Below are 19,437 nucleotides of genomic sequence, written 5' to 3'. Positions count from 1 at the left end.
TCCTCTCCACTTCAAAGCGGCCAAGCTGCAGCCAGAGGCAAAACTTAAAAGCCGCCGGCCGCCTTGACTGACAGCGTAAACTAGTCCCTGGGCCCCAAACAAGAGCAGCAGCCCAAACTGCAGGGTTTCCCCCCACGGGTTTATTTTTCTCTCAGGGGATGCATTGATTCGTTTCAAAGGATGCGTTTCAGTGGTTTCCAACCGCACAGAGAGAGACCGGTCTGGGGAATTAACAGCCCCAGCTGCAAGACTTCTTAGCCGGAGCACTCCCATCTCCCCCTGCAAAGCCACCATCTTAACCAGGCATTTCCTAACCTTGTGCCTTCCAGATGCCTTGGGCGGCAACTCCCATGTCGGCTGGGAATGACTGGCTTGGTCATCCAACTCAGCTCCAGGGCCCCCAGGGGCCTCCGTAAAGCTTGCAAAGGAAGCCGTTAAGGTAATAGTTCCGCGTGGGCTGTCTTGGCGCTGCAGGCTCAAGCAAGCCGGTTGAAGTCCCAGGTCTGTGTGGCCACCATGGGCAATGTTTGGTGGTTTTTTCGTGGTTTAGACCATTGTGCAAGTACAGGCCTTTTGGGCAGTTATTGATTCAAGGCACTAACCCAGAGATGGGCTTAATTCCATACCTGGTTTAAAAGGAGTGGCAATCTCTCTTCTGTGGACGTACAGTAGATCGGTAGAAGAGAAGGGACAGAATCCAGCTTTCCGATTCGCTCTTACAGTCCCTGAACTCCTTTGTAGCTGCGTTCAAAGTGAATCTGAACCTCCTTTATCCATCAGTAGATGGAGCTGCTGTTTTACTCTCTAGTGCTGTGTTTCTCAACCTCAGCCACTTTAAGAAGGGTGGACTTCAACTCCCAGAATTCCCCGACCTGCATGGCTGGCTGGGGAATGCTGGGAGTTGAAGTCCACCCTTCTTAAAGTGGCTGAGGTTGAGAAACACCGCACTAGTGGGAACTGTAGGACAGCTGAGTTAGTCTTGAGTAGCCCAAAATCAGAAGCCTGGTAGCACCTCTTCAGACTTTTGTTAAAAGGCACCCACTTTCATGAGCTGCAGTTCGCTGGGCCAGTTGCATGGCATGGCTAAACCAATCTAGGATTTAAATTGGGATGGAGTGGGGGAGAAGCCCCCCTCCCCACTCACTTTGATTTTTCTCCGGTGGAAAGAATCCTGACTAATTTGGAACGAGTCCTAAAGAAAAGGAGCTGCTTTTCCAATAATTCTGCCATAATTGTTGGAGTCTCTTGATCAAAGAGCCTGGTGCTGTTGGGACCATGGATGAAAGTCTGGAAAAGGAGTTCTTCCCCCCGCCTCACTTGTGTTACATTCTATTTCCTTTGGCATCCCCTCCTTTGTTTTCTTCGTCCCCCCATCTCCAGTCCTCCGGTTTCATCCTCCATGCTCTCTCCTCCTTTCCCGAAATGTTTTCTTTCTACCCACCCCCATTTCCCCCCTCCCCTTTCCCCCTAGGAGACCAGGTGGTTCAGGCTCCTGGACCACTGGCTCCCGCTGAGCTTCCCACCCTCCACTGCTGGTGACCAGGGCGGGGCCAAGGAAGGTGGAGCAAGGAGGAGGGTTGGCAGGCAGGCAGCCGGCCGGCCAGTCGGCTGGCTGCCTACCCGCAGCTGGTCCCACTGCTGCCTGCTGCTCCCTGCTTGACGTGCTGGCATGGCTCCCTTTGCCCTTGGGGCTATCGTTCGGGAGTTTCTGCTCCCCCAAGATTTGGAGAGGGCTCAGGTAAGTCAAGGAAGGACCTGCAGGGATGCCCCTAGCAGATCGTCTGTCCGTCCGTTCTTCCTTCCTTCCTTCCTTCCTTCCTAACCCAGAATAGCATCTCCTCTTGTCATCCACTCAGAAACCAGTTTCCCTTCATCGACCAGTTTTCCCTTCTTGCTTGTGGAGTTTCTCTTTCCCCCCCAGCAATCTTTTTTTTTAAGGTTCTTAGGGGACAAATCTACAGAGAGAGAGAGAACAGTGGGGGGGGAAATTGCCCCGCAGAGAGTTTCTCTGCCAGTCTTCCCACAGATAAACTCACTGTGCTCTTTAAAAACTACCCACTGATTCCTGGAGCTTTGTATCCTTTCTGTTTAAACGTCTGATCTTGTTTAACTTTCCCTCTGTGTGTCTTTCTTTCCCTCCCTCTCTCTTCTCCCAACTTCGCCTCTGATTGTGTCTCTTTGTAGAACACATTTGTGCAGGACTGATAGCTCCAAGCCTCCCGTGCACATGAACGATCTTCCGATAGGTGACAAGGCAGATTTAGGCATGATCTGGAAGAGGTGTGCCCTTCCCCAAGTTGCAAGGGACTGCTTGTTTGATCCAAGGACCTTGGGTTGTCCAAGAAGCCAGAATGGTGCTTAGAGACCCCCAGATGTTTGCCCTTTGAACTCTTTCCTCCATCCTGTTCTGTGGAGCTGATCTACAGTCCCTCAGGAAGCAGCTGAGCCACAAAACCCACGGTAATGGGGTAGAGACTTCACACAGTCCTGAGGTTAAATTATGTAACTTTTCACAAAATCTGAGCTTGCTGATAGGTTGGCTGCAGTTATTCCTGAAAAGAGATTTATTATTCACATTTTGCTACTGCCCATCTCCCCCAAAAGAGATGATCGGTTCTTGCTCTGGAGTGGAAAGAGTAGGACCTTGGGTTAAAAAGGGATAAAAACACTTGCCCTGCCTGAGGCCGAAGGAGCCCTTGCTGAGCAGGGGAGAGAAAGCAGCACAGGAGGACTGAGGGGTCCTGTCCCATCACAACCTCTCTGGGCTGTAGTTCCACGCATCAGGAGGGGCCCAGGCAGGGCAGAAGGTTGCTGTAAACAGCCAGCTTGCAGGGATATGCCTCATCTAATTTTGCTCTTTTTCCCAACCAGTTTTTTGCTGTCATCCACTGGATCCAAGCTGTCACGGCTACCTTGAGGTATTTCACACAGCCTTCTGTCTTAAGACATGCTGGGACTAAAAGGGAATCTCCCAGAAGTGGATCCGCCATGAAATAACCTGGTTGGGGGTGTTAGGAGGGGTTTCCAGGCGTGTGTCCCTTTTCCGGGGTCGCTAAATGCCACGGGCGGTCCTGAATCTTCTGTTCTGTTTTATTTGCTTTTGTTGGCCGTTCTTGCCTTTATTTCCAGTCGTTCTTGGACTGATTTTGCATTTGTTACAATAAAATGTGGACGCTGTGTATATCAAGCAGGAATTGGTTTGGCTGAAGGGACATTCATATAAGCTCCCCCTGTAAAACTTCAGTGAAACTTACCAAAGCTGGCAGCTCTCCGCTCCACCAATCCCCCCCTTGTTTCCACAGCATCATGGGGTCAAGCTCAGTTATCGGCTACGCCTTATTCCAGAACACAGCCAGATCCCCCGAGGTAAGAGAATTTATTTTACTGATGAAAAAGAAGAAAAATTCAATAAGCGAAATGGTGCCTTCTGAAATATATCAGGTGGGGAGGAGCAGCAATCCTTATAAAGAATGTTTGCAATGTTCAAGTACCTTCCCACTTTGTTACTAAAACAAATATTAATTTTGGAAGCCAGTGGCTGAATCTTACTCCCTTTTATTTCACCAAACATCTGCAGTTGCCCTACAGCTGTGCTGGTATAAGAGCCTATTTGCAGAGCCAAATCTATCTATCTATCTATCTATCTATCTATCTATCTATCTATCTATCTATCTATCTATCTATCATCTATTTTTGTAGCAAGGTATCAGCTTCTCTGCTGGATCATTTTATATCACTGCAAATCTACCTTGTGCACAGCCATTTGCATCACATTTAGAAACTACCAGGGTAGCAGTTTTCCCTATTACCCTCTTCTACGCATATTAAATTGTACACACATCGAATTGAAACAGTCTAGCTGGATGCAGGACAGTTGGGGAAGAAAATGAGAGTTTGCATCTAAGAGTTGACAGTGTGCGGTCAATTCTCTCTGAAGTGAGAAAGAGAAACTCAGGCTGGTTAGCTCTTGGTTTCGGTACATCGTTAGGTCTCCAAATTTTGCCCTAATGAAAGGCTACGGATCACCAGGGTGACTGTTGCTTTGATCCTTCCGCAGGTGCGCCCTCTTTTCTACCTGAGCCTCTCCAATCTCTTCCTGGGGGTGTGCTGGCTTGCGGGGGCCCTTCTCTATCGCAGAGAGACATCCCACCCAACTGGAGAAGGGATCACCTGCTACAACTTGCAAGCCACAGGACAGGTGAAACCTGGGTTGGTCTCCGGCTCCCTAGTGGGGTGGAAAGTGTGTGTTTCGGTTTGCGCTTCTTGCTGCACGCGAAGAGGGCCTCTGTGTGGGACAGTGTGAGCCGGCAGAATGGCCACTTACGACAGAGGCTGTCCTGCAAGCCTGCAATCCGGTTGCTTCAATCTGCTGTCAGTGTTTCGGTCTTCGCATTCCATGAGCATTGTGTTGGGGCTGACCTCCCCTGCTGCATGGTTAAAAGCTTTAAAGGAATAGTGGGCTAAAAGCATCAAGAACATACAGACCGAGGAGGCAAAGTTTATGCGGAAGGTGCTAGATAACGTTTCTGAGCCTCCAGAATTCTCAGCCAGCATGGCTGAAGTCTGGATGTTCTGGGATTTGCAGTCCAAACACAACTGGAGGCTGTTTAGAGAAAGCTGTGGTTTAGGTGGGGTGTGTGTGTTTCCCCTTTAATCTGAGCACTGGATGCAAGAAAAAACCTGTATTATTAGCAATCTCTTTTCTTCACTCTGTCATTGACATGCCAACCTACGAACACTGCACACATCAGCCACGATCTTGTGCATAACCTCTTCCTTTCTGCACCCCTCTCCTCACTTCTGCGCTTAGAGATGCCTCAAAGTTAGCTGAGGTCATTTGGGCGGTTCAGACAAAAAGAACCAGAAGGTCAGTGTATCTTCCTTTGCTGGTGAGACACGTTTGAGTCCTGGATTATTCTCCTGAGCAGGTCACCGTTTATTTGCCTTGTTCATAGAAAGGCAATTCCAAACACCCTCAAAACTTGTTGATTCATTGACAGCCCTGCGACTGCTTTTCCTGTTTTCTTCTGCTTTTAAAATTGCTTTATAATCTGCCCCATAATCTACCTATAATGTTGGTTATTGCACCAGTTAGCAGTACAATAAACAGCAAAAACCCACCAAGTTCTTGTGCAGGTTGAATATTTACCTTGGGCTCCCTCTCAAGAGCAGTTGGTGTTTGCCTCTTTCACAAGATGTGTGGTTTGGCAACTGCATCAGGGAACTTGAAAAAGCCCAGCAGGTCTCCAGGTGCAAAATCCATTTGCAAATATTAATGATCGGGCCATGAGGCAATGGTGCTGCCACTCGGGTTAGGAGAGACCTGCTTAACCCCTGAACCTACCGGACAGATCAGAGCAACAAAAAGATTTAATTCAGTTTTGATCAACCTCACTCTCTTCCAATATATTCCCCATGCTATTTGGGGACACAAGGTATCTGGAGGAGATAGGGTTGGGGAAGACAGACTGAAGTGATAGTATTATGACTTCTTTACGCAGTATTTTTAAAATATATTTATTTATAAAAGGTCCCAGTACTATTGCAGATGAAGTTTGCTTTCCTAGATTCGATTTTGTTTCATCAACCTTATAGGAGATGGTTTATCCAACGAACTAACATTGATTGGATAAACAAATCCAACATTTTCCATATTTAGTGGAACTGGGAGGGGGGCTGCACTGATGACTTAGGGCTTTGTTTATCCTAGGATCTTTTTAGGAAGATTAAAAAGTGCATTTATACTTTTTTAAAAAAAAGTATAAATGCACTTTGACAGTTTTCCTGAATTAGGCTTCCTTTTTTAAAAACAAAACCAGCAATTATTTACACTGGGAGAACGAACATGCATCAGCTGGGATTTTGCTTTGTTTTTTTGGCCCGCTACTTAATGCTTCATCAGCCTTGCCAGGAAATTACATCTTCCTGTTTCTGTGAGTCTTTCCATCTGAAATGGAAAATCCAACCTCACATATGTCTTTCGGAGGGGAGGTGGGTTAGCTCCTTCTGGAGCTGTTTATGCTTTGTGAGAAAGTCAGGAAATCGTAACAATACGTACAAATTGCTTACAGGTGTAGGAAGAGACAGAACTGCACTGAAAAGGGGAAAGTCTAGGCAATGCACAACCCCATTCCTAGGCTCGCTCTGCATGTGCAATGAAGGTGGCTCTGTTTTGGTTTGAACTCAGCAACAAGATTAAAGCTGCAAAAGGCTGGGTGCAGTGGAAATGTAGTGGAGCTCGGGGAGGCAGGTGTCTTGGGGGTTACAGGCACAGGGGCCTCCCCTTGCCACCCACTCCTTGCCCCCCCCCCTTCAGCAAACCCAATCATGCAGGGTAGGGATACCACGCGTGAGCTGCAGAAAGCTACACAGTCATCAGATGACTGGAAAATAATTAGAGATTCCTGCCTCTCTCTGCTGCTGGGTTTAGTAGTTGCCCAAACTTTTACAGCTCCAAACAGCTGCCAAACTCTAGATGGCAGGCAAGAGATACAGAAAAGCCTTGGAGAGGTTTGCCTTGGGGCCGTCTTAAGTGGGGGGGTGCTTTTGTGTCCCAAATGGATGCAAAACTGTGCTTCCTTGGGCTGGAGTTTTCAAGGACATGTAGCAAGCAGTCTTCAACCAGCCTTTTGTTCTGATCCAGCATCAGGACACTTCTTAGGCTATGTGATCCAATCAAAACAATTCCCTAGCAAGGGCACCCATCCACCTCCAGTTCAGATTTCCAGGAAAGCACATTTTCTCCTGAGCTCCCCAGCTTACTGACTCAGCCAAACCAGTATTCCATCTTTCGCTGAAACATGGCAAGACACTTGTGCAGGCAGACCGTCTTCTCAAAGCTTTGGCCCACGTTCCATCCTGTTTGGCCAACCCAATTAGAGAGAAATGAAAAGCAATTATAATTAAGGGTGAGAATGGGAGGGCGGGCAGAAGGAAGATGATCTGAGAATTGTTCCGGTTTTACATCCCATTTCAAACTCCTGATGGCTTGACGCCTCTCAGAAATTCCCATAAACAAGCAGGATTGCAATGCACCATTCTGTTTGTTTACAGCCGACTTCTGAATTCAGATATTATGGAAACAGCAGCCACACAGCGCCAGGTTTTTCCAACCCTCTAGCAAGCTCTGGTCCAAGTACAAGATCTGCCTGAAATGGTTTTAATAAGCACAATTTTTCTGGCCTTTGCATTCTTTTTCTTAAAAAAAAAAAGAGTCACGTGGACGTTTAAAGTTGCAAACAGCCATGTTCAGTTCTCAAATTATTCCAGGTTTACAAAGGACAAGTCACATCCCTTGTAATTGTTTGTTTGTTTGTTTTGCTTCCCCAGATCTTCTATGTTGCCTCTTTTCTATACACAGTTAATTACACCTGGCAGCTCTACACAGATTTGAAAATGAAATTCAACCAGCGTTTACATAACCAGATGCCACAGGTAAATGTTGCTTTCACAGTGACTTGAATATTTTTAAGCTGGATACTTTCTCTGCTTAAAAACCCAAGTGTGATTTGGATCCCAAAGTGCTATGCAAATGAAACCAAAATAGATTTACGTGCTGTCTGAAGGAGGGGACCCTTCCCAAATGACACAGAGACTCAGATGGGTTGAATTAGAAACCTGGTTTTTGAGGTTACATTTTTGGATACGTGGAAATATAATTCAGGGACAGGTCGCATGTTATTTGTTTAGAAAATCATTGCATTGGCCTCCAAATGTGACACAGAGGCTATGGATCACTGAATGGGGCAGACCTGGAGTTTTCCGCCTGTGGGCATCACAGCGAAATGTTGGTGGTTCAGTCTAGAAAACTGGGACTGGGGGACAGGATTGTCCACCCTTGGTTCAAGTTCTGTTGCCCCCCCTCCCCCCAATAAACACCATCCCCTGGATCATGTGGGATGTGAATTAGACTCCAGCAGGCAGTGAGGCATTTGTCATTCAACATGTTCTTTCCAGCTCAATAAATAACAACTGAGCATCCTTTCAGCACTCCCTTCGTTGCTGAGTTCAGAAGAGTTCCCTCTATTCAACACAGGTCCAAGGGCTATAGATTAAAAGAACGCAGCTCATTCCAGGAGATGGAAGAAGATCTTAGCAAGGTTAAGGGAAGGGAAATGCTCTTAAAAGAATGAGTTGTAGGGTGTGAATAAGACTTTTAGGAGTACAAAAGTATGTTTGTGTTGGTAGGAAGGGAGTGCTTGAGATCTGTTCACCTTGTACTTGTCAGAGGGTGTGTGAGAGAGACTCATTAATGGATATTTGTTGATTGGCTCCTTGATGGGACCATGACGTCATAGTTCCATTCAAGTTCAAAATGTGGAGGACATTTGGATGGGTTAGCCTACAAAAGAACTGCAATTGGAGCAGGGTGGTTAGGAAATGCTGGGCGCAAATCCTGACATCTTGTCGTCACTGGCCTTTGAAAAGCACTCTTTGAGCAACAAGACAGAGGAGCAAGGTCAGTGTTTGGGAATCAGTAGGAGAAGAATGTGGTTCTGAGAAAATGCTGACTTAGAGGGGAAGCAAAATAACCGCTTCCCCTGCTCTTTATCAGCAGTGCCTTTACACCTTACTAGAACCGCTACTGGCCACAAAACCCAAGGGACCATCTTCTCCTGCTAGAAACCATGGTCGGATTGGTCTAGATTTCATCATTCCCCAAAGGGTGAGAGACACCTTCCGAAGACAAAAGAAAAATCAGGGCTAGGGAAACCTGGCAAGTATCCAGATGTTTGGCACTCAAGAGCCTTGGAGGAACAAAAGCCGGTCTTTCCCCTTTCACACAGATTCTGGATCTGTGGGTGTGACAAAAGACCAAAGGAGCAGTGGGGAAGTACTAGAGGATTTCAAGTGAGAGGTTCCCCGTAGAAGTCCATGAGCAAGGTGGGGCTGATGGTGCAGTAAACGTCTAATCGGGAAGCGACCCTCGTGTGGAGGCCATCTGAACATAGATAAAGGGACTTTGCAACTATATCACTTGTTCGGACTAAGGACCATCTTGGCGGGCAGGGATGTCTACAGCTGTGGTCAGAAAAGTCAAGGCCTCCGTGATGGTGTGATCAAAGCTCTACCTGTTACATTACGTGCGTCCCTCCCTACAGATACCCCTGTTGGCTTGGGAGTGTGTGCTGGAGACCAAACTCCAATAATGGGGCTGAACCAGACAGAAGTCAGCCGGGACCAAAGCTAAGTTGGCTGACTCGCATTGACGTTCAGATGCTGTTCAACCAAAGTTAAAGTAATTGAATCTGGTGAACGTGATGACCCCTGTGCATTGGCCATTGAGATTTGCAGAGCCATGGACCTGCTCCAAAGAGGGCTGTGCCCTTTCTGCCTCCACTTTGGCTCTACCCAAACAGGATCAGCAGGTTTTGTGTGTTGTGTCAGACTTTTGCCAATGCCCTCTTGATAACAGTGACAACGGAGCCAAAGAAAAATGTATTATGTCCTGGACAGAAATGACTCTCGAACATTTTTTTATTATTTCAAGAACATTTTGAAATCTGGTCTTCAGTGGGAACCCTTTCGAGCATCACAGACCTTCCGAACCCTTAGGGCCTGCCTCGAGGCAGAGAATCGGTGAAAGAACACCATCTGAAATCTTTGGAATGTCCCATCTAATTGCTAACATATTGGTTTTTTCCAAGAAGCCCTTATGAATTTGAAGGGAAAGTATGCCAAAAGGGATAGCCGTGTTAGTCTTTTGCAACACAAACAACAAAAACTCTTGTGATGTCTTCTAATCCATTTTGTCTCATGTAGCGTTTCATAAATGACAATCCATTTCACCAGAAGCACAAAACTCATTACTCAGAACAACTTGTCCTGTCCCCAGAGATCAATTCAACCATCTGGTCATTTTCAGCGTTCTTTAAAAATCACACCCCTTAAGGGTTTCAAGAAGTGTGTCCCAGGATCTGGAAATGGCTGGGCAGTCTCCCCCTGTCCCCACAAAAAGTATGCTATTTGCAGGGAACAAGGATATTTCTCCCTGTGTCTGGCAGTGAGTGTGTGCGTATGTGTTTGTGTGAACAGACTGATAAAAATGCAAATGAAATAAATATATCCTGTTACAGTTAATTTGTACAGCACATACCAGGTATAGAGTTAAACCTTGACTGGTTCAGCATTTTGACTTCAAGTTTTTAAAATAATGACTTATTGATAAAGTGGTTTTATCATTGCTTCGCTGCTGTACACCAAGTCTCATCTGAAACTAACGCATCAGCAGCCCCCCATGTTTTAATGCTGAATTTTTAAGAGTCCCCCAGACCATTTCAGGGACACTCAACAAACCAAAATGATCAGAGAAGGGAGGAATGGAAATAAATTTGTTGTTAAAAGCCATTATTTTTCAGACAGAGCACTGAGCCCATTTAATGCTGCTTCTGTATTGTACTGCAGAAGGGGTATACTGAAGAAGGATGCGACACTTCTGCCTTTTAATGGCTATGATAAGATTTATGGGTGCTCCCAGCTGCTATTTTATGCTATCTATGTTGTTTCTAATTTTGGTTGTTTTCATTCTGTTTTTATTCTGTTTTAACTGTTAGCCATCCACAGTCATGTACATGAGATGGGCGGCCATATAAATTTATTAAATAAATAAATCTTATTTCCCCTTTCCTGCATCCATTTTTTTAAAATACATATCAAGTAGTAAATCCTGAATCTTAGACACAACCCCTCCCCATCCCAATTGTGGAGCTAAATCCCTGGTGTGTGTTCTTTCCTCGTTTTGTAGATATTGAGCTACACAAACCACGTTGGCCGAATAGCAATCATTTTCTCTAGGTAAGGCTAATCTTCCAAATCCCACTTGATTCAGAGGGATTGGGGGTGGGGGGGAGTGGGGAGGCAGTGGGTTTTGCCACCCTTCTTGGAGAAGGCTGGATGCTTGGCTGGGTGGAGCTCCGTGGGGGTTCAAAGACGTTGAAAAGAAGAGGGACCTTTAATTTTCACTTCCAGTCTCATCCCGATCCTCCTCGTGGCACCTGTTTTTGGACTAGGCAACTGCTTTCAATGTTTCCAGAACTTCACCACAGAACGTGGGTATGTCCATCCGAATGCAGAACACTTCGCTTTGCTCAGAGAGTCGGGGGCGGCGTGTATCTGAACCGGGGCTCTGTCCTGCAAGGGATGTCCCAACAGGAAAGAGGGCCTTTCGTGATGCCCAAAAGTCTCCTTGTGAGACCAGCCAGGCTTTTCTGAGCTTCCCAGAAGAGGTCTGGGCAATTCTGTTTTCTGATGCACCCCTCCTCCCCCTCCCATGCTCACCCCTTGCTTCTGTCTGGCCCACAGGTGCCTCCTGTTGCATGTGGAAAACGTGCTCAGCACCAGCTCTCAGCGTGTCCCCTGCGCCGTGCTGTGCTTGTACAGCACTGGGGTTTTCCTTGTCTCCTTTGTGGCCAGCTTCCTCGCAATTCTTGTAAGAGGCACACTAAGGGGGGGCGTCTCCTTCTGTTGTTGCGGATCCTCCGCACTTATGGGAGGGGGGATTCAGGAGAGGTGTGCCTGCTTTCAGTGGTGAAGCACACAAATCATATGTCTTTTCCCTACCCTGGTACTTAATGTTTGATGTTTCCCAGTGGCTTCTGCATTCCTAGTAAGTTAGCGCAAACCGTCTCCCAAGACCGATTTAATGCGTCACACGCTGACCGAGCTTCCGCATCTGTGAGTCCAGCTTCATGAATAAAACCGAGCTGTCCCCAAGTGGCAATGTTTGACCTGGTTCTGGCAGCCAGAACCACTGGAAGGAGGTTGGGCTGGACTCATGGTTGAGTATGATGTGACTATGGCCTTTGGGTACATGTGTTCCACCTTGTTTTATTTGCATGGCCAACCTGTGAGGTAAACTAGGCCAAGAGGGGCTGTCAGTGGCCCTTTAAGCCATCATAACACATGACTTGGTTTTGGCTTAGAGTGATGAGGGAACCGCCTCCTGTGGTTTAGAAGCCATGGTTTATGCCTTACTGTCTTGGGCAAACTCAGCCAGGTATAGTTAAATAACCCATGGCCTAGAGGGATGAGTGAACCCAGACCAGGCATGCACCTAGGTCAAAGTCCTTCCAAGGGCTTAAGGTGAAGTCGGAATCTGAATCCAGCTATCCTTTGCCTCCTTTCCACGCTCCCCTTCTTCAAGCACGGACATGTTGATGAGATCTCCTGATCCCCTTCCAATTCTTTAGATCTTGCTCATCCGAACCAGGACCTTGTACAAGCGGTTTGTGCACTCCATGGGCTACGTCGGCGATCAACAGTGGGCAATGATGAAGGTGGTTGAACACAGCGTGGTTCTGTACCCGGTGGTATTTTTCTGCTGCTGGGGGCCAGGTATGGACAGACTGAGAAACACCGTGCCGTGAAGGAGGCATTCCCCTGCATGTCCGTTTGGAAGTGAGCCCTTCTAGGAAACCGGGGATAGATAGCAATCTGCCCAAGCCCAGGACCTGTTAGAAGTGTTAGGCTGAGGCGGGGCTCATGCTGTGATTTATTTGGTTTCAGCTTAGGCAGATGCAGGAACCTAGCTATTGTGGCTCATAAATCCTGGTTTTTACTCATTTCTCCAAATTTCTGTAGCTGCCCATCTCAACAAGTGACTCTGGGCGGCTTACAGCCATAAAAACTCTAAAACAGATAAAATAATTAAAGCAATTAGAAGTACAAAATAAATATATATGGTCGCCAAGTGGTTCGACCTTGTGAGAGGGCCAATATCACTACAGTTTAGTGAGGTGTGGGGATCTGTCCACCATGGCAAGGGCTCAGCTTTGTGATCCAGGTAATTCTGGCTTGTTCCACAAAGTATAGTTGAAACAATCCATGACTTAGCCTGTAATGTTAATCAAGCCTACAGCAATGATTGTCCCCAGCCACACGCCCCCATTACCACTTTCTTTTTGGACTCCCATGATCCCTGGCAACATAATCACTGGCTGCGCTGGAGGAAGATAAAAGGAGTGGTACCTCTTCCCATTATGGAATTACCAGAAAGAAAGAAAGAAAGAAAGATTTAAGTTATCCAGAGATGTGGCTGCTAGTCATACAATCCTTATTTATTTTGTCACTGATCTTCTCCCATTCCCCCCCCCCCCCAGCCTTTATCCTTGGGGTCGTCAAACTGGCACGTATGGATAACGCCAGTGTTTACATGGCACTCTATATTTTAGAGGTAAGCATCTCCCCGGCCATGCGTACTTGGCAGGGACCATGGGGCAACTTCTTTCAGTGCGCAGGACTCACTGCTCAACACTAGTCACGTTACTAAACTTTAGCGGGAATGTTGCCCTGTCTGTCCCTCCTCCCTTCCTGCCCCAGACCACTGCCTATTCCAGCCATCTGGAATCAGCATATTCCCTCTCCTCTTAGGCTCTGACAGCATCTTCCCAGGGACTCCTGAACTGTGCGGTTTATGGCTGGACCCAGCACCTGTTGCGCTGTGTGAAACGCAAGGCTTGCCGTGATGTCGACACCCAGACACCACTCCTGCGTTCTCAGAAGAGGTTCTATGCCAGCACGAACCCGGTACTTTCCCAGACGGTGGCTAAACCCTTCTCTTCCTCTACAACTACAGTCTTGTGAATGGGAGGCTGACCACTTGAACTCTGTTCTTCCACCCGCATTGCTCCACGAGACTCTTTTCTCAGCAGTGCCAGCTAGGCTTTTTAGATCCTGTACTGAGGGAGTTGGAGCGATGACCTCGAAGAGCCCTTTTGGGTCCGCTTGTTCACAGCACCCCTGAGAAATGTGGCAGTCAAAATATGGGTCAGCAGCAGCAGCAGGTGGGTGAAATTAAGGGGGTAGCCTGGAAGAGCCCCAAGAAATTAGAAATGTTGCAATTGCACAAGAAGAAACTGAGTCTGTATATTTAAATAATCACTATTTATTTGAGGGAAGCAAAAATTGGATAGGGTGGAGAGAACTGTATAGTGTATAACATTTCCCCTGTGAGACATTTTTCACAGGATTTTGCAAAGAACGGGACACAACATCACTGAGATCTTGTGGAATGTCTGCAGTGCAGTCACACCAGCCTGGGAATTATCCTTTTATTTCAGCACTGCTGGTGGAATATTTTACGGCTTCCTGCCAGACAGTAAAACAAAAAAGCAAGCACGTGGATTTCTGTTTCTTTGATTCCAGAATTGCTAAAAAGCATAACTTCCTTATCTTCCTACTGTATTAACCCCCCCTCCCCAAAAGGGAGGACATTATTTCTGATAGAGAAATAATGTCCTCCCTTGATCCCAATTTATACCAATTTCATGGCCCCCAGAATACTGCCCCCCAAAAAAACTCATGTCAAAACTGAAAAATAGCAGCAGCACAATTTTATTTTTCAAGGTCACTCTGGAATCATTTCAACCCATCCTAGGACCCCTCCGACCCAAAGGCAGAGATTAATGTGCTAAGTCTTACATGCAAATGATCTTAACTAGCGTCATTAGAAGATGGTTCTTCTTTAATGGCACTTGAGTGGAAATTCTGGAGTGTAGTTCAACGCCTTACTGGAGGCTGTTTTATTCCCCTTTTTTTTTTTACAAATCAGTTATTCGTTTTCCTTAAGCATGCTGTGCCTCCCCACCCCGCACCCCCAAATCTGGCCTCCCACAATCAGGCCTGCTCCAGAAAAGTCAAAACAGTTTCCAGTAGCCTTGTGGGATGGGGAGTAGGGCATTAAGATTCATCAGATACGTGCGATGCCAGGTAAGAGGAGGCCCTTCCTCTTTTCTCTTGGATCTAAAGCTCCTGTAACCACCCTCTTTATTCCACCACTTTTGAGGGTTTTTTCCCTAAAGTTGGTATTTCAAGGCTTCAGAAGTCGCTGCATCTGGTGCAGGAGAGGGGAAATTAACTGAGTTTACATCTTCTCTGAACCGCAAGTTTCTCTGTCATCTCCTCCTCCTAACATTTTAAAGTTAGTTCTACTTTCATTGACATAAACACTGTTGAGTTGCAACCAATATCCATTTGACTTAAGTGGGGAAGCTTAAAGATAAATTTGAGTGCTGCTGAATAGTTATTGCCTGATTATTAATTTCTTAGTACTCTATGGAGTCTATATGGGGTTCAGCCTAAAACTATCTCAGGACTTGGAAGTGGCTGATCGAATGTCTGCAACCTCCTCCTCGTCCCTTCTAAACTCTGATTGTGTAGCTTTCACACTAAGAACAGATGGCATTTTGTGGTTCCCCTCCCATCCATCACAAAACAGCCTGGATTCATACAGTATAAATCCCCCTGGCTTGGGACTCACACTTCCTAACATCCTAAGATGTTTAAGGGGGGACGCTGTTTGGCTTTCTGGTTCACAGGTCTGATTTGTAAGTGATGGAAACCCCTTTATTACCCCCCCCCTTTCCTTTCTCTTTTCAACTGAGGAATTAACGTTTTATTTCATTTCTCAGTGACCAAAACTGTCGTAGCATATTCATTCGGTTTCTGCTATTAGTGCTTTTTTTTCAGTTTTGGAAAGTTCTGAGTTTTATTTGAACTGTGACAGGCTGCTATCATCATCGTCATCATCATCATCATCATCATCATCTGGGCTCATTGCAAGAGAATTACATACTTTGAAGCTAATACTTTGGAGTGAATTTTACTGCAATCTTCAATTAAATCTTCCAGTGACAACTAGGGAGCTTCATCTGGCAGCATTACCCTTCACTGGGAGTTTGGCTTTCTTCGGTGTGCTTTTTCCTTGGAAATCTTCTGAGTTTCAGGCCTGAAGTGTTACCTCCACCACCTTGTAACTGATGCCAAGAATTCCCCCACTTTGGGAATTATCTCAATAGCAGCAGCTACAGCTACAAATGAAAAGGGAATCACAGTTACCAGAATACGTTTTACCAACTTCGTGCTGTTGCTTATCTCAGGAAACCCTCCATCGATGCTCCCTCCTGCACCCCACTTCTTGCAGTCTGGAGGGGCCCATCCATCATTGCAGTGGCATTTATGAAGGTTGTTGCACACTCCTTTGTTTTGGCACATACTCCTCGAGTTGCAGCTCAAGTTCAGCGCAGTTATGGGGACACAGCTGTGATTGATGCAAATTTTGCGTGGGGCACACATGATGCCATTAGGCACGGCCCCGATGTCCTCGTGATGGATGTTGCCAGATGCTGCAATGCTCCAGCACGGGGTCTTCTGCACGTCGTGCCGGTGTACCTCGAGCTTCAGGACAGAGGCCGGTCCCACATCCGTGCACTGTACTCTTCCACACATGCTATCCTTGGGCTGGCATTTCAAAAACCTTTTCCCTGTAGAATCAGTGCCACAGTTGCCGTATTTATTTCCAAGGGCATTCAGAGCATAGCACGTCTCCGGGGCTGCTACGGCCTCTCTGCTAAAGATCCTTTTGCACAGGAAATTGTGGTCCCAGCACCTCTTTCTGTAACAGTAAGAGTGCTCGTCGCATGGTGTTCCGTCTTGCGCATACAAATCCTTGGGGCACCTTGCAGATCGCCCGTCGCAGTACTCGGGGAGATCGCAGTCGCTGGCTTTATCCCGGCAGATTGTCCCCTTGGGAAGGTACTGACAACTTTGGCAACACTCTCCCACCGCACATGTGGCCTTCTCCTTCAAAACACACTTAGGAGTGCAGCAAGAGTCATCTTCACATCTCCCTTTCCCCCCACAATCACACTGTTCGCCAGCATTCAGAACACCATTCCCGCAATAATCCAAGTTGGAACGTATCCTGGGGACGTTCAGCAAGCAACCCAAGAGACCGCGTGCGTAAAGGCGTTTGAGGTTCAGAATACTGCAGTTACTGAACAGGTTCACAGTGGCATAATGTCCACGCATAATGCAGAACACGCTCTTGCTACAGAAACAGTTGGAGCCATCAGGTTCCATTCCAATATGATTGCCCAGCTCGTGAGAAAAGCCCATCACAAAGCGGATAACCTCATTTTTGAGGTAGACTTGGAGTCCTGCTGAAAGAGCTGGCCGGCAAATGGCAGATTTATAGGATGTTCCAGAGATTTTGCTGAAGCTCTGGCGAAGGAACAAGAAGGCTGTGTCGTATGTGCTCCTCTTGTTGACTATTCTCCACTTATTGAAGTTTCGAAGAACTTGTCTGATATCCGCAGAGATAGTTATTAAGTTCTTTTCAGTCCAGATCTCAAGTCCAACTAGAACAACGTGTGTGTTGAGAGAAGAGAAAGTGGCATCCACAATGTTCACCACATCCAACACTATAGTTTCCACGCTACTAACATTGTTTGCTTCTTGGGCAAATAGGTTTTTGTCTACCACAATATATAGTTCAATATATTTTGGAAAGTCTTGGTCTTTGAGATTATTGTACGTTGTTCTGATTTGTCTGGTCACCAGTTTTTCTGCTTGGTGGTTTGTTCTTCCCACTCCCATTCTGTGTGATGAGAAAGTTGGCTCTGATTCTTCAGAGAGGTAGAGAAGGTGTCGAAAGGCAGATGAATTCTGCAGAGGCTCGATACCGTAAGTTCTTGCACCGATTTTCAGGAAACCAGAGAGACCAAAACAGGTTCTAAGAACTGCAAGTGAATCAACTATGCCTTCCACATAGCCTTGATGGTAGCATTCAACTGCGATGTAGGGATGGCTCTCAACGCATTCCCCCTTGGAATTATATGTGAAGATTGGAAGGTTTTTAGCCAGAAAATTCTTTTTGGGTTTGAGTCGGATGATGTAGTCCCTCCCTGCTGCCTTGATGATATAGGATATTTCATCCTTGGTTGTCTCCCCCATCTGTGCTGCCAACCGCCTTGGAATTATCACTTCATAAGAGGTATATGCCAGAGGAGGCAATGAGCTGCAGTGCACGGTGGAAAGGGTAAAGACCACCAATACAATGCAGGTGACCAACAGGAAGAAAAACCAGTGCCCAAGATCTCTACCACTTGCCATGATTCACCTCAGTGTTGCATCGTACACGTACTTAGTTACCTTGGAGCGGAGACGAGGTTGATGTGGACGTCCAATAGAAAAAACAAGTCAGTTAATTTTGAGTACTTATTTCTGCTCCTTGACACCCAAAAAATCAATTGCTATCATCATCACTTGCTTGAGTCATCAAGATTCTTCACTACTTCCTGGCTTGGTGGCCATCTTTGTTTAGCTAGAAAGCTAAAACAAAGAGGATATTAGGGAAAGGAGGGACATCTCAAGAGCCTTGTATCCCTCCCCTTCTCAGTCATTCTAGATTAATCTCATAAAGATCACAGCAGCAAGGAATGGGCTCAACCATCCAACCACAATTTCTCTCCTGTGGGTCTTCTCCAGTGGAAGATTCCAAAGGACAACTGTTTCTTCAACCTCTTTAAAGGTGAACATTCCATTTAACCCCCTCTGAAAAGAGGCTTCCGCAGACTTACTGGACATCAACATCCGTTACCCTCCAGTCACGACATCTCTTTTCCATCCGTGATGCTCAAGGTAACTACCCTACCATCCCCAAAATGCCTAAGAAAACAGTTGCATAAAAGAAGAAATACACAACCTGGATTCTCAGCCATTACATCCCCTGGAACTCTGGGATGGCGCCTCCAGAAGTTGTTATCAAATCAGGAATATTAATGTGATGAAACGGAGAAATTATTAAATATATCACTGATCAGAAAGTGAGTGTTGAATTTTAACTACGTTTGTAAAGAAAATCAAATTTAGTTTTTGTCCTGGCCATACCATACCCAATTCTTTGGATATTAGGGAATAAGTTCTCTCTTTGAAGGATTGCCAGAAAAATCTCCATGTAAAAGTAAAAAGACAGGTATAGAATGTATGTTGTCACAGAGAGTGTCTATCTGGTCGTTAAGAATTGACACCAGCTTGATGGCACATCATCACCAATCAGAATACATTCGCATCTTAGTTTCTCTAGAAAGGCAACAAAGCCTCATCACTGATTATCTTTCTAGCTCTCTGATCCAGTTAAAATCCTACCCAGCTTCCCATTTCACAGAGCGAGTGCACAGTATCAACTCTCATAGATGTAGCTATGTCACGCTCCCAATAGAAAAACACTTTGTAAATTAAAGAACTTGACTGTCATAGGATCAGGCACAGGATGTAGCATTTTCAGTATTTCAGTAGCTGTTCTTACTGTTTGCAGCTGTATGTGGATTCTCTCTTTTTCTAATTTCTAGTTCTGCCTTTGTGGGACCTAGTCAACCCCTTCTTGTTATTTCAGTGCCTTGAGATGAAATAACCACAAAGGGGTTAGCTCATCGTTGCTCATACGGTAGAGGTAATGTTTTATACATCCCCTAATTCTGTACCAACCTGAGCAGAAAGACCCCTGCCACAAGGCAAGAGTAGCAGCTGCTCTTGACTCTGAAGAAATAAGTGCCACTTCCAGTCTTTTGTACTTCGATTCGGGAGGCGTCATCCAATGCGGCTCAAGGGCAGAAGATCTATGCAGACAGATCCTGACCTTAAGCAATGCAAAACTGATTG

At 46.2% G+C, this 19,437-nt stretch overlaps 2 protein-coding genes across 4 annotated transcripts; one reads left to right on the top strand and one right to left on the bottom strand.

The window, feature by feature from the left end:
* The first annotated feature begins 347 nt into the window (after window positions 1-347).
* TMEM116 (transmembrane protein 116) lies at window positions 348-14,115 on the top strand. 3 transcript variants are annotated; one of them, XM_063315438.1, is made up of 12 exons: window positions 1,651-1,738; window positions 2,185-2,460; window positions 2,872-2,918; window positions 3,303-3,366; window positions 4,058-4,198; window positions 7,330-7,434; window positions 10,745-10,794; window positions 10,969-11,052; window positions 11,302-11,428; window positions 12,189-12,333; window positions 13,098-13,171; window positions 13,369-14,115. In XM_063315438.1, exons 4-12 carry the CDS (start codon window positions 3,307-3,309, stop codon window positions 13,579-13,581), a joined length of 999 nt encoding a protein of 332 aa, XP_063171508.1. In that variant the 5' UTR covers window positions 1,651-1,738; window positions 2,185-2,460; window positions 2,872-2,918; window positions 3,303-3,306; the 3' UTR covers window positions 13,582-14,115. The 3 variants fall into 3 exon arrangements, with proteins under 3 accessions (XP_063171509.1, XP_063171507.1, XP_063171508.1); XM_063315439.1 differs by lacking the exons at window positions 1,651-1,738; window positions 2,185-2,460 and adding an exon at window positions 348-439; XM_063315437.1 differs by lacking the exon at window positions 2,185-2,460 and having other exon boundaries at window positions 1,612-1,738.
* Window positions 14,116-15,189: 1,074 nt separating this feature from the next.
* Window positions 15,190-17,952, bottom strand: LOC134505628 (disintegrin and metalloproteinase domain-containing protein 21-like). Its single transcript, XM_063315446.1, has one exon. It carries the CDS (start codon window positions 17,887-17,889, stop codon window positions 15,733-15,735), a length of 2,157 nt encoding a protein of 718 aa, XP_063171516.1. The 5' UTR covers window positions 17,890-17,952; the 3' UTR covers window positions 15,190-15,732.
* Between the last annotated feature and the right edge of the window lie 1,485 nt (window positions 17,953-19,437).

Source organism: Candoia aspera, chromosome 15, assembly GCF_035149785.1.
Source record: "Candoia aspera isolate rCanAsp1 chromosome 15, rCanAsp1.hap2, whole genome shotgun sequence".
NCBI lineage: Eukaryota > Metazoa > Chordata > Lepidosauria > Squamata > Boidae > Candoia > Candoia aspera.
This window is presented reverse-complemented; position numbering and strand designations above follow the sequence as displayed.